General features: G+C 40.9%; 1 protein-coding gene across 2 annotated transcripts in view; it reads right to left on the minus strand.

Moving 5' to 3' along the window:
* The window catches only part of LOC111141483 (double zinc ribbon and ankyrin repeat domains 1), a 62,915-nt gene that overhangs the window by 46,389 nt on the left and 3,119 nt on the right, over nucleotides 1-13,407 (minus strand). For both annotated transcript variants that reach the window (XM_022494069.1, XM_022494070.1), the window contains 2 exons: nucleotides 9,200-9,353; nucleotides 451-565 (listed from right to left, as the gene is read on the minus strand). In XM_022494069.1, the coding sequence (XP_022349777.1) occupies nucleotides 451-565; nucleotides 9,200-9,353 (269 nt within the window). The remainder of the gene's footprint in view (nucleotides 1-450; nucleotides 566-9,199; nucleotides 9,354-13,407) is intronic.

Here is a 13,407-nt window from a genome sequence, read left to right on the forward strand (position 1 = left end):
CCTTGGAACTTACTCTGCATGGGGAAGGTAAATGATGAGCAAAGCAATCACATATTCAAAGCACTATAAAAGAGAAGGTCCAGACCCTAGGGGAGCAGTGACAGAACACAGCATACACAATGTAGTTTGGCTGGAGGAATATACAGGGGAGTCACACAATGAGAAAGGATGACTGAAGACAGAAACCGGTCACTTTCTTCAATAGGTAAGTGGGGTTCACTGAAGACAATGGAGCATGGGCCATAATGCTGGGGAGGAATTTAATGTGCAGGACAGAACACGTGCAGGATGGACTGACTAACAGGAGGGAAATCACTTCATAGTGGTGGCTACTGACCACAATTATAAGAACCTACGAGCATAGGCAACGAAATGAAAGAGAAGATGGAATCACTGAGAAAGAAGGAACCAAGAATGTGGTGACCATCTGAAAGTGTCACATCTACTTGCTTGCTTGAAAGAATCTTTGAGGACATTTCCGACATGGTTTTCTGAAGAGACTGTATTCACTGGTTCGCAGCCCACCTGAAACACCTTTGTTACAATGCCACTCTGTCTGCAGTCCCTGAAAATAGAAAAAGTGTTACATGAAGTTTCCAAGAAAAGACAGCTCTCTTGAATAACCACACCACCAGCCACACCACTTGATAAAAAACCAGGCCACTGGGTGCCTGGGTGGCTCAGTGGGTTAAAACCTCTGCCTTTGGCTCAGGTCATGATCTCAGGGTCCTGGGATAGAGCCCCGCATCCTGCTCTCTGCTCAGCAGGGAGCCTCCCCCCCTCTCTCTGCCTGCCTCTCTGCCTACTTGTGATTTCTGTCAAGTAAATAAATAAAATCTTAAGAAAAAAAAAAAAAAAAAAGAACCAGGCCACTGCTATCTTCAACCCCCACCTCCCCACCCCATCTCACCCCTGCCAGGCTCCTTGGTTGGTTTCCATAAATTATCATTTGGGCCCCTTATTTGTTTGCTTTTGTCTTCCCAAGCTTCAAATTCCTGCTCTTATGTTTTAAATTAACCAATAAAGAGTGAGACCAAGAGACCCTAGGCCTCCACCCCAGCCCCAATAGAAGCAGCATCCCAGGCCCATACATTCTCTCTACTGGTGACCTTGCTGTGTGGTCCCAGGTATGCTACATAATTTCCAGGACTTGTAAGTAATAAACCTTGTCTCTGAGAGTTTCCTGATGGTTCCTGCTGAGGATGTCTTACAACCATGATAAGAACTACAAGGGCCAGTCCAGCCACAACACTGGTTACTGATGGGCCAAGGCCAGCCCACGACAGTCTTCATGTGGACATGTTTTCATTTCTCTTGAATAGGTATGCAGGAGTGGAATTGCTGGGTCAAGTGTATCTCTAACTTTTTAGAAACTGCTAAACTGTGGTTGTTCCATTTTACATTCCCACCAGTATTATTTGAAGGTTCCAGTTTCTCCACATACTCATCAACATTTGATATTATCAGCCTTTTTTGGTCACCTGTACTCTTGATTATGTTCTCTGTAGGCATTTGCTTCTGCTGTGTCCCTAGAATATTGGGACATAGGCTTGGCTGTTGTAACACCAAATCAAAATAATAGTGGCTTAAACTAGAGAGAATCAACAGGGTATAATCAGCTCAGAGCTGGTACAGAGGTGCCATGGTGATGGGTGCATGGTGTCAAGTTTCTTTCTTATTGCTCCATCTCTAAGACCTTGAACTTGTCTTCATGAGCCAACATGGCTGACCACATCCACATTCCAGCTAGCAGGAAGCAGGGCCCACCTCTTCCCTATAAGGGCACAATCTAGAAATTGCACACACCACTTTCACATGCATCTCACTGGCCACACCTGGCTCTGGCCAGTTGCAAGGAGAATTGGGAAATATCTTTCTTCCAGGCAAACATGTGTCCAGCTAAAAATCATGGGTTCTGTTATTCTAGAAGAAGGAAAACACAGATAGTGGGGGACAGCCAACAGCCTCCAATGATCATCATGACCATGAATCAAATTTAACATTTTTAACTCTCATGCCCACTAATTTGTGTCGAAAGCTCACAGCTGGAACACAGATGATTCTGTGTGAATTCTATTCTGCCTAGGCACTTAACTCTTTTTCCATTTCCATTCTCTTCTTTCTTTTGTGTTCTCTGTCTGCTTTACTCTTGCTGATTTTCATACTGGTCTCTGATACATTTCATGTTTCATTAGCCTTTCTTTTGCAATTTCTCAGATCTCTTATTTGCCAGTTTTTTAATGTTTCTTAAAAATTTTGAAGCTTTGGGGCGCCTGGGTGGCTCAGTGGTTAAAGCCTCTGCCTTCGGCTCAGGTCATGATCCCAGGGTCCTGGGATCGAGCCTCACATCGGGCTCTCTGCTCAGCAGGGAGCCTGCCTCCTCCTCCTCTCTCTTTCTGCCTGCCTCTCTGCCTACTTGTGATCTCTCTGTCAAATAAATAAAAATCTTTAAAAAAAAAAAAAAGTCAAAAAAAATTTTGAAACTTTAAGTAAAAAAGTACCCCAAAATACTTTAGATTCTTTGATCAAGTAAATATTTATAAATGTGTAAACATCAATTACAAAACAGAGAAATATTTAACATTAAGCAATAAAGAAGTTTGAAGCTACATTTCTAGGAGAAAAAAATGATCAGAAATACACAATTCATCTCAATGGCACTATCTATCAGTATGTAACAATATTTAAACTGCATGTTCACTGGAGTGATTTACAGGTGGCTAACCTTTGGGGAAGCACACGTTTTTTGCTGTCCTTTGTTTTGTTCAGTTTTACAGTTACAGATATCTGGCTGTAGATACAGAGGATCTTTTAGATGAGATGCTTATTTAACTCATTGACCTCAACATCCATCTCACCTAAATGTTCATCTTTGGTCCCAGGTCTGCCATCCAAGATACAGCTGTCTTCCCTGCTAGCACACTTCCTGGACACCACAAATATCTCCATCCAGGGATCCTTCAAATCCTGGATAATGATGGGGCTCCCTGAAATGTGCGCTTCTAGTCCCACCATCACACTGAGCAGAAGCCTGACTCCTATCCACTTGCTCTACTCCTGGAAGTAGTATAGGTTGTCTCCCCCACCATAGCTGGTCCCTTCCACGGGGACACAGCAAGGGCTCTCACTCATGGACTTGTTCCCTCCATGAGGAGCCCAGAAACTAGCTTCAACTGCCAGCTAAGTAGAAGGACTTCCTGATTGTGATATCAAAAAAGGTTTAAGTTTGGGGTTGGAGCTAGAAATCATACTCTGCCCAAATCTCATTTAAATACACAGAAATTTTGCTAGGATTGATATCAGAGGTCTTAAATATGTATCTCTAGGAATAGCAATATTAGGTGCATTTGACATTAAAAAAAAAAGTATGTGTAGCTCTATCCCCATAAGATTACTATCCTCTCAATAAAATAGCAGAATTACTTGGATGATTGTAAGAGTTAAGAAGCTGGATCTGTAAGAATTCTGCAACTTGTCCAGGCTTCTCAATCTACTGAGAATTACCAGAATTTTAGGCTAGATAATACTTTGCTGTGGAAGCTGTCCAGGGCATAAGATGTTTAGCAACATCCTTGACCTCCACCCAGCAGATGCTACTAGCACACTCCCACTTCCAGATGTGACAACCAAAAATATTTCCAGGCATGACCAAATGTCCCCTTTGGGGCAAAATTATGCCCATCTTAGAACCTGGTTTAGGGGGGCGCCTGGGTGGCTCAGTGGGTTAAAGCCTCTGCCTTCGGCTCGGGTCGTGGTCCCAGGGTCCTGGGATCGAGCCCCGCATCGGGCTCTCTGCTCGGCAGGGAGCCTGCTTCCTCCTCTCTCTCTCTGCCTGCCTCTCTGCCTACTTGTGATCTCTGTCTGTCAAATAAATAAATAAAAATCTTAAAAAAAAAAAAAAAGAACCTGGTTTAGGAACATGAAGGGGTTGAGTAGAACCTACTCACTCAGGCAGGCATTGGTTTTTCAAATACGAGGCATGCCCTTTGAGTTGAGTCACACAACAGCAACCTGTTAGCCCCTTTGTTAGGAATGTGAATAACAACAAACAACAACAATAACAGCTATTCCATGTGCAATGCCAAATGTATCTGAAGTATATTACCTCTGATTTTCACAATGGCTGCCAGCTAAGTTTTATTAACCTCATTTAACAAATGAGACAACTGAGAATCAGAACTTATTCCAGTTAGTAAGTTCCTCTTATTCAAAGAGGAGCAAGAGAACTGGGATTAAAGTCCAGATCTGAAGGCCAGCAAACTCCATCCTCTGCTCTACACTCCAAACTACCCCTCTCAAAGCAGTGCTCTTCTTGCCTTTGTTGCTGCTTATGGAGATGGCATCTGCATCTTTCCTCCATACGTTATATATGGCTGCAGATGGATGCCCGTGAGATGCCCTGCTAACCTGCCAATCAGTTTACTTTATTAACCATTGTTGTAAAACTGGAAAGTTCCCCATGAAAGAAAATGATTGTTCTCAGGAGACTCTGACTCCCCCAAATATCTACCTTCGGTTTGAGACAGTTTTTTGTTTTGTTTTGTTTTGAGACAGCTTTTACCTCAGCCCAGCTTAATTTATCTTGACCACCATATAAGGTAATTGACAAAGAAGGGAGAACCACACAAGTTCATTGTCAAATCACTATAAAATGATGATATCAAAGAGAGGAAGTTCCTGAACAGAAAGGTGCCTTCTTTTTTTTTTTTTTTTAAGATTTTATTTATTTATTTGACAGAGAGAGACACAGTGAGAGAGGGAACACAATCAGGGGGACTAGGAGAGAGAAAGCAGGCTTCCCGTCGAGCAGGGAGCCTGATGTGGGGCTCGATTCCAGGATCCTGGGATCATGACCCAAGCCAAAGGTAGATGCCCAACGACTGAGCCACCCAGGTGCCCCAGAAAGGCGGCTTTTAAAGAAACAAGACAGATGTCAGAAAGTTTACAGACCCTGGACTGGACCATCAATATGGATCATCAAAACCCAACACCCAGGGTGCCTGGGTGTCTCATTTGGTTAAGCGTCTGATTCTTAATCTCAGCTCAAGTCTTGACCTCAGGATTGTGAGTTCAAGCCCCGCACTGGGCTCCATTCTGGGTGTGGAGCCTACTTAAAAAAAAAACAAGATAAAACAAAACAATCCCAACACCCACTCCCACTTGCTGAAATGTTCCCAAGTTTCCCACCCCTCCCGTTCACCTGTGTTCTTTACTGACCATGCTCTGATGTGAAAATTCATGTACATATATTTGGACCCATGAAAGCGCACATATGAGTGTCCTTATTCCTTTTCTTTCATTCTAGGATATCATATTTTAATAAAAATATATTTCCCAAAAAGTGGTATTGGCCAAATCTCTTTAAATTGAAACATCTTTTTTTCCCCATTAATGTGTCAGTTGCCACCCTTGATTGCATACTGGAATTATCAGGAAATATGGGTGGCTCAGTGGGTTAAGCCTCTGTCTTCGGCTCAGGTCATGATCTTAGGGTCCTGGGATCAAGCCCCGCATCGGGCTCTCTGCTCAACGGAGAGCCTGCTTCTCCCTCTCTCTCTGCCTGCTGCTCTGCCTACTTGTGATCTTTCTCTCTGTGTGTTAAATAAATAAATAAAATCTTTAAAAAAAAATACTGATGCCTGGGTCCCATCCCAAGACATTGTTATTTAGTTGGTCTGGAGTGTACACATGACCTGGGCATGGAGATTCTGCAAAGCTCCCTGGGTGATTCTGATAAGGACTTGTGGTAGAATGTTACAATCACAGTCCCTGAGGCATTATGTCTTCTATCTGCACCCCCTGGTGCCCTTGTGCCCTTGCAGAATCCCCTCACACATTGACCTTGGGGGTTGCCAAGTGACTTGCTTTGGCCAGTGAAACATTAACAATTATGACACAAGCAGAGACTAGAAAAAGCATCTGCATATCCAAGCTTGCCCTTTCTCTTACAGCTTTTGTAAATGAATGAAAAAACTCAGGTGACCCAGCTGGAGACCCAAGGCTCAGCCAACCACCAGCACCAACCACCAACAAGTTCAAGTGACTCAAGCTTTCTTAGACTCTCCAGCTCAAGGTGAGCCAAAAAAAATGTAGCCAGGTCAGGGACCTCAGGAAAGACTAAGAGAACAAGTACCCAGCTGAATGTATACCAAAATGCTGACCCACAGAAAAATGAGCAAATGAATGATTGTTCAAACTTTTAAGACATTAAATGTCAGGGTGGTTGGTTATACAGCAATAGCCAACTGATTCAGCAGCCAAGGTTGAGAAGCACTGGTTACATGATAATTTCGGAGACTCTTTTATTACAAAAGCAGAGCTCACTGTTAAATTTTGGAAACTAAAAAATTATCAACACAAACAACACAAACCATGACTGAATCACCAAAGGCAGTGAAATGCTAAAGCTGGGCTTGTTTGTTGTTTTGTTTCCAAATCATTTAATCATGAGAACCAAACAAAAATCAGATAAAGAGATAAACCATAAGGGATTCTTAGTCATAGGAAACAAACAGAGTGTTGCTGGAGGGGAGGGGGATGGGGGACGGGGTAACTGTGTGATGGGCATTATGGAGGGCATGTGATGTAATGAGCACTGGGTATTATACAGGACTGATGACTCACTGAACTCTACCTCTGAAACTAATAATACATTATATGTTAATTAATTAAATTTAAATTTAAAAAAATTTTTTAAAAAGGAAAGCTTACAATAGAGAAGAATTACATGTCAGTACCTTTTCCAAACTGAGCTGGGGCAGAAAGAGACTGGGGGACTGCCCCTCAACCTGACCCCTTTGAAACAAAGACATCCACAATGTCCCTAGCCATCTGGCTCAGGGAAGGAGAAGACAGCTGGCTCCGTGCAATGAGCACTCTTTGCCCACCACTCACTCCCTCCTAGATGCCTCTGGTAGTGCCCTTCTTCAGTTCTCTCCTGACACATTTTGAAGATTCTTTTAAAAAATTTTATTTAACAAAGGGGGAGAGAGTGGGAGAGCACAAGCAGGGGGAGTGGCAGGCAGAGGGAGAGGGAGAAGCAGGCTCCCTGCCCAGCAAGGAGCCCAACAGAGCTAGGTCCCAGGACCATGGGATCATAACCTGAGCCTAAGGCAGATGCTTAACCGACTGAGCCACCCAGGCGCCCATGCCGACACATTATTAAACAATGTCAAAATACTATAGTGCACTCATATATCCTAACTTGTTTTCACTTGAATCATAAATATTTCCCCAAATCATTCAAAATTTCATGACCATATTTTTCCTCTTAACATACTAGTGGCCTTTAATTGTTAACACTCCCATTTCAAAGCCTTTTCTCCTCATTAAGAAATTAATTACTGTAAGTACCTAGAAAAGGGCTTGAATGAAGCAGTATAATTTCCATAAAGAAAACTTACTGCATTTAAATTCACTTAAATTTAAATTTAAATTCATTTAAATGCATACAAGCACAAATCTTTCTGTCTTGAAGACAGAAAAAATTTTTTACATAAATACTTTCCCTGAGCTGAGCATACCTGAACTACTAAGAGTGCTTTTGGAACAGACACTAAGTGGGTACAGAGCAAGATGGTGAGAGGCATAAAGAGTGACCTTATTTTAGATGTTTTTGAAAGCTTTGTTAACTCCTACGAATTACATAGTTAGTAATTATTACTTCATTTTATTACTACCTGTAAATTATAAAAAGGCCTGCCTTACAGCATTAGGCACCAAAGAATTTTGTTAATTTTTCATAACTGAGATGATTGTTTCGACAGAAGTGCTTTGACAAGTGAAAGCCGATTTTTTCTAGTCTTTAATAAAGAATGATAATGTGTATTAGCATTTTTGTTTGTTTTATTTTTGTTTTTATTTTTTAAAACTTTCGGATGCCAAAGCTGTCATCCGCATCTTAATCTCACAAAACAAACTGAAGGTTGCCAGTGGTGTGGGGTAGGGAGAGGGAAGTGGGGTTATGGACATTGGGGAAGGTATGTGCTATGGTGAGAGCTGTGAAGTTTGTAAACCTGGCGATTCACAGGCCTGTACCCCTGGGACTAATAATACATTATATGTTAATTAAAAAAAAAAAAAAAAAAGAATTTCTAATTCTCCTCCAAAGCTATGCAGTACCTCAGCCACCAGGGGGAGCCTGGAGAGACACTGCGCCCCCCCCCCCCCCCTTTTTTTTTCCTAAGTGCCTGCTCAAAGTCAGGTTTTGGTTTGGGTATTAAAAATGTTCAAAATGAAGAGGTGGGGGGGTGGGAGGTTGGGGGAACCAGGTGGTGGGTATTAGAGAGGGCACGGATTGCATGGAGCACTGGGTGTGGTACAAAAACAATGAATACTGTTATGCTGAAAATAAATTTTAAAAAATGATTAAAAATAAATAAATAAATAAATAAAATAAAATGACCAAAAAAAAAAAAAAGTGTTCAAAAAATGTGGCTAAACCTGTCTTGCCGTGTGGAATAATTCCTCTATCTCAGACACAGACGTGCAAAGCACTTGAGTCTTTTTCTCCACAACACACAGTTTCCAAATTGAGTGGTGTGTCTATATTTCAAAACTCTAAAAAAAAAAAAATTTTTTTTAAATTAAAAAAAAACCTCTGTTGGCTAACTGAAAATAATTTTAAAAAAATAATTTTTTAAAAAAGAGTCTCTGAGGCTATGTCTCTCTCTGTCAAATAAATAAATAAAATCTTCAAAAAAATATTTAAAAAGAAAGGACAAAGAAACAAATAAAGGAGCTAATGTCCAACAAATTAAAATGACAGTAGCCATGAAGGCCGATTAAGTGAATACAAAACATAACAAAGAATGATGGAAGTGATTGAAGGCCAGGTCCTATGGAATAAAAGGACCATCTACTAAAAACGGTATTTTCTTCACAGCCAGATGAATCACTTCAAAGGTCCCAAGCCCTGAAAAGGCTCTTCCTTCCCAAAATCCCAATGTGGAATTCAAAAGAAAAACAGTATATACATAGGACCTCATCAAGCTGTACTCTCGTGATTTGTGCACTTTACCATATAACTTGGTAAAAGACAAACAAAACCCTAAAGGTATAGATATATGTTGAAATTAAAATAACTTTGCCTTGAGTGCCCTTCTAATACTGCACTTGTTCTCACAGGAAGAAATAAATAAAATCAAAATGTAATGTCATTGTATTACCAATTATTTTCATCACCATGCTCTTAACTTACTTAGAAACTGCAACAGCTTTAACTTGTATTTTTCCATCAGGCAGAGTAATAGGCTTCGTGTACTTATATGTATTATTTTCACCATAACCAATTCTCTTTAGAAATTCAGGTTTGCTGCCATCCAGGGTATAATATATGTTGACATCGGGAGTGTCTGAAAAACCCAAAATAGGTAACTGTAATTAACACTAAAGTAGCACAGTCTCTGAATAATGTTTGTAGGTCAGTTAATTAATGAGATTTTTTTAATATATCATAGGAATGAATAACAGTAAGTAGCAATAAGTGAGTTCTTTCTCCGTGCCAGGCACTGTGTGTCTTACATGAATTATGTGACAGGTCCCATTTTATACCCACGGTGCAGATGAGGAAACTGAGTCCCACAGAGGTTAAGGATGTTGCTTGGTTAACAGTACAATTGTGGTTTCACTTTGGCTATGGATACAGAGCCCATGCTCTTGAACCACTGTGCTATTGTGCCACTCCAATAAGGCACTGATGCAAAAAGAGCAGGGCTCAGTTTTAAGACTATAATACCCATTTATTTATATTTTTATTTTTTTTTATTTTTTTTTAAAGATTTTATTTATTTATTAGACAGACAGAGATCACAAGTAGGCAGAGAGGCAAGCAGAGAGAGAGGAGGAAGCAGGCTCCCTGCTGAGCAGAAAGCCCGATGCGGGGCTCGATCCCAGGACCCTGGAATCATGACCTGAGCCGAAGGCAGAGGCTTTAACCCACTGAGCCACCCAGGTGCCCCTACAATACCCCTTTAGAAAGCAGAAGCTAGGGGCACCTGGGTGGCTCAGTGGGTTAAGCCTCTGCCTTCAGCTCAGGTCATGGTCTCAGGGTCCTGGGATCCATGTGGGGCTCTCTGCTCAGCAGGGAGCCTTGCATTCCCCTCCCCCTCTGCCTGCCTCTCTGCCTACTTGTGATGTCTCTCTCTCTCTGTCAAATAAATTTTTAAAATGTTTAAAAAAAAAACTATTAAAAAAAAAGAAAGCAGAAGCTAATTTTTTATTTTTTGAGCACTGCTTCAGAAATGCTGTTGTTGGGGTGCTTGGGTGTCTCAATTAGTTAAGCCTCTGACTCTTGACCTTGGCTTAGGTCTTGATCTCAGGGTTGTGAGTTCAGCCTACTTAAAAAAAATGTTTTTTAGGGGTGCCTGTGTGGCTCAGTGGGTTAAGCCTCTGCTTTTGGCTCAGGTCATGATCTCAGGGTCCTGGGATTGAGCCCTGCATCAGGCTCTCTGCTCAGCAGGGAGCCTGCTTCCCCCTCTCTCCGCCTGCCTCTCTGCCTACTTGTGATTTCTCTCTGTCAAATAAATAAAATCTTTAAAAAATGTTTTTTAAAAAGAAATGTTTTTATTATATTTTATTTGGACCTGGTAAATAATTCCCATACTTCTTGGAAAAATTTAAAAGGTAGTAAACTCATATAATTCAAGGTTCAAAAGGTCAGAAAAGTTTGCTAAGAGATCTTAAAAGTTCTCATCAAAAGAAAAAAACCTAATTATTGGTGATAGACAGCAACTACATTAATTGTGGGAATGACTTTGCAATACATATAAATAACAAATCATTACACTGTACATATGAAACTAACATAAAGTTATACGTTAGTTATATCTCAATTTTTTTTTAAAAAGTCGAAAAAGAATTTATAATTAAAACCCTCTCCCACCCCTGACATCAATCAGATGGCCAAAGGCAATCAGTGGTGTCTTGAGTATCCTTCCAAAAATATTTTATATCCATACATGCATGTTATATTCTTATTTTCCCCTCTCTTTTAATACAAATGGTGACATAACATATCCTGTTTCACACACATCTTTTTTCATTGAACAGTATTACCTTGGCTACTGTACTATACTGCTATACAGGGTGTCCTCACTCTTTGTTATGTCTGTATTGGGTTCTGTCCTTAGACAAACGAACCAATATTTAACCAATCCCCTACAGATGAATATTTAGGCTCTCTTTCTTTGTCTTTCTTCTTTTTTTCTTTTGCCATCAGAAGCACTACAATGAATATCTTTGCATAAAGTTCTTTTAATACCTGCAAAATATGTAGAACTAGTATTGCTCAGTCAAAAGATATGTACATCTGTAATTTTAGCTTATAGGGTCAAACTTCCCTTCACGGACACTGAAACAATTTACACTATTACCAGCAACTCATGAAAGTGCCTGTCCACCCATACTCATCCCTATAGTGTTTTATTAATTCTTCTCTTATTTTTGCCATCTCTTAGGTATAAAAACAAAAAACAACAACAACAAAAAACCTGATAGTTTTAACTCACATTTCTTACATTTTTGAGTAAGATTCATTCATTCAGTCCACAAATATTAATTAAGTACCTATTCTGTGCCAGACACTGTTCTAGGCACTGGGGAATACGCCAGTGACCAAAGGCCCAGCTCTCGGGGAGCCTCTATTTTAGGAAGGACATACAAACAGGAAACAAAACAAACAGGTATATGTGTGATATCAAGTGGTGACTAAATACCATGGAGTAAATAAAGCAGGGGATAAGGTATGCTCTGCAAGTACGTAAACGGTTGGCCAGGCATATATTTCCCTATGTTTAAAAGACATTTATATTTCCTTTTCTATAAAATGTCCTTTCATATCTTTTGCCTACTTTTCTATTGGGTTCCTATTCTTGTTATTGAATTGTAGAACCTATTTATTTATCTGTTTATTTATTTAGAAGGTTTTATTTATTTATTTGAGAGAGAATGGGTGCACACATGAGTGGAGGGAGGGGCAGAGGGAGAGGAACAGCAGACTTCTCACTGAGCACGGGCCCTACACTGGGCTCTATCCCAGGAAACCAGAGATCATGACCTAAGCCAAGTTAGACACTCAATCTACTGAGCCACCCAGGTGCCCGGAACCTCTTTATTTAGTAAGCATTTTAAATATTAGGGAATTTAGATACTCTATCATTTGTATCATCATTTGTCAGTAATAATCCACCTTCTCCCAAGAGTTATGGACACATTTATTAAAATTTGTATTCTGATTTGAGAATTGTTTTTTAAGATTTTATTAATTTATTTGATAGAGAGATCACAAGTAGGCAGGCAGAGAGAGAGAGGGAAGCAGGCCCCCCACCGAGCAGAGAGCCCAATGCAGGGCTCGATCCCAGGACCCTGAGATCATGACCAAAGCTGAAGGCAGAGGCTTAACCCGCTGAGCCACCCACGCGCCCCAGATTTGAGAATTTTTTTTTAAGATTTTATTTATTTATTTGACAGAGAGAGAGAAAGCACAAGCAAAGGGAACTGCAGGCAGAGGGGGAGGGAAAAGCAGGCTCCCTGCCGAGCAAGGAGCCCGATTCGGGGCTCAATCCCAGGACCCAGGGATCATGACCGGCTTGAGCGAAAGCAGACACCCAACTGGCTGAGCTACCCAGGCACCCCTGGTTTGAGAATTTTTTAAAATAATACTAGCTTTTAAGATAAAGGGAGATAGAGTATATTATATCCTTAGTTGGAATTTGTCTAGGAAGCACAGGGGTCACCAGAAATACAGATAAATAGATTTTATACATTAACTATCAAAATATATAACTGGAATTTCAAAGCCTTTTTATTTTTTTATTTTTTTTATTTATTTTATTTTTTTTAAAGATTTTATTTATTTGTCAGAGAGAGAGAGGGAGAGAGAGCGAGTACAGGCAGACAGAATGGCAGGCAGAGGCAGAGGGAGAAGCAGGCTCCCCGCTGAGCAAGGAGCCCGATGCGGGACTCGATCCCAGGACGCTGGGATCATGACCTGAGCCGAAGGCAGCTGCTTAACCAACTGAGCCACCCAGGCGTCCCTCAAAGCCTTTTTAAACAAGTATTTGTTCATATGTTTTATCTATAAAACTTTCCTGAGGCACCCAGCTGGATCAGTCAGTAGAACATGCGACTCTTAATCTCAGGGTCATGAGTTTAATCCCCACGCAGGGCACAGAGATTAAGAAAAAAAAAAAGCTTTCTCGGGGCACCTGGGTGGCTCAGTGGGTTAAAGCCTTTGTCTTTGGATCAGGTCATGATCCGAGGGTCCTGGGATCGAGCCCTGCACTGGACTCTCTGCTCATCGGGGAGCCTACTTCCCTTCTTCTCTCTCTGCCTGCCTCTCTGCCTACTTGTGATCTCTGTCTGTCAAATAAATAAATAAAATCTTTTAAAAAAAGCTTTCTCTTCTCC

The sequence above is a fragment of the Enhydra lutris genome, unplaced genomic scaffold (genome assembly GCF_002288905.1).
Source record: "Enhydra lutris kenyoni isolate GAN:26980312 unplaced genomic scaffold, ASM228890v2 scaffoldscaffold6, whole genome shotgun sequence".
In the NCBI taxonomy this organism is placed as follows: Eukaryota; Metazoa; Chordata; class Mammalia; order Carnivora; family Mustelidae; genus Enhydra; species Enhydra lutris.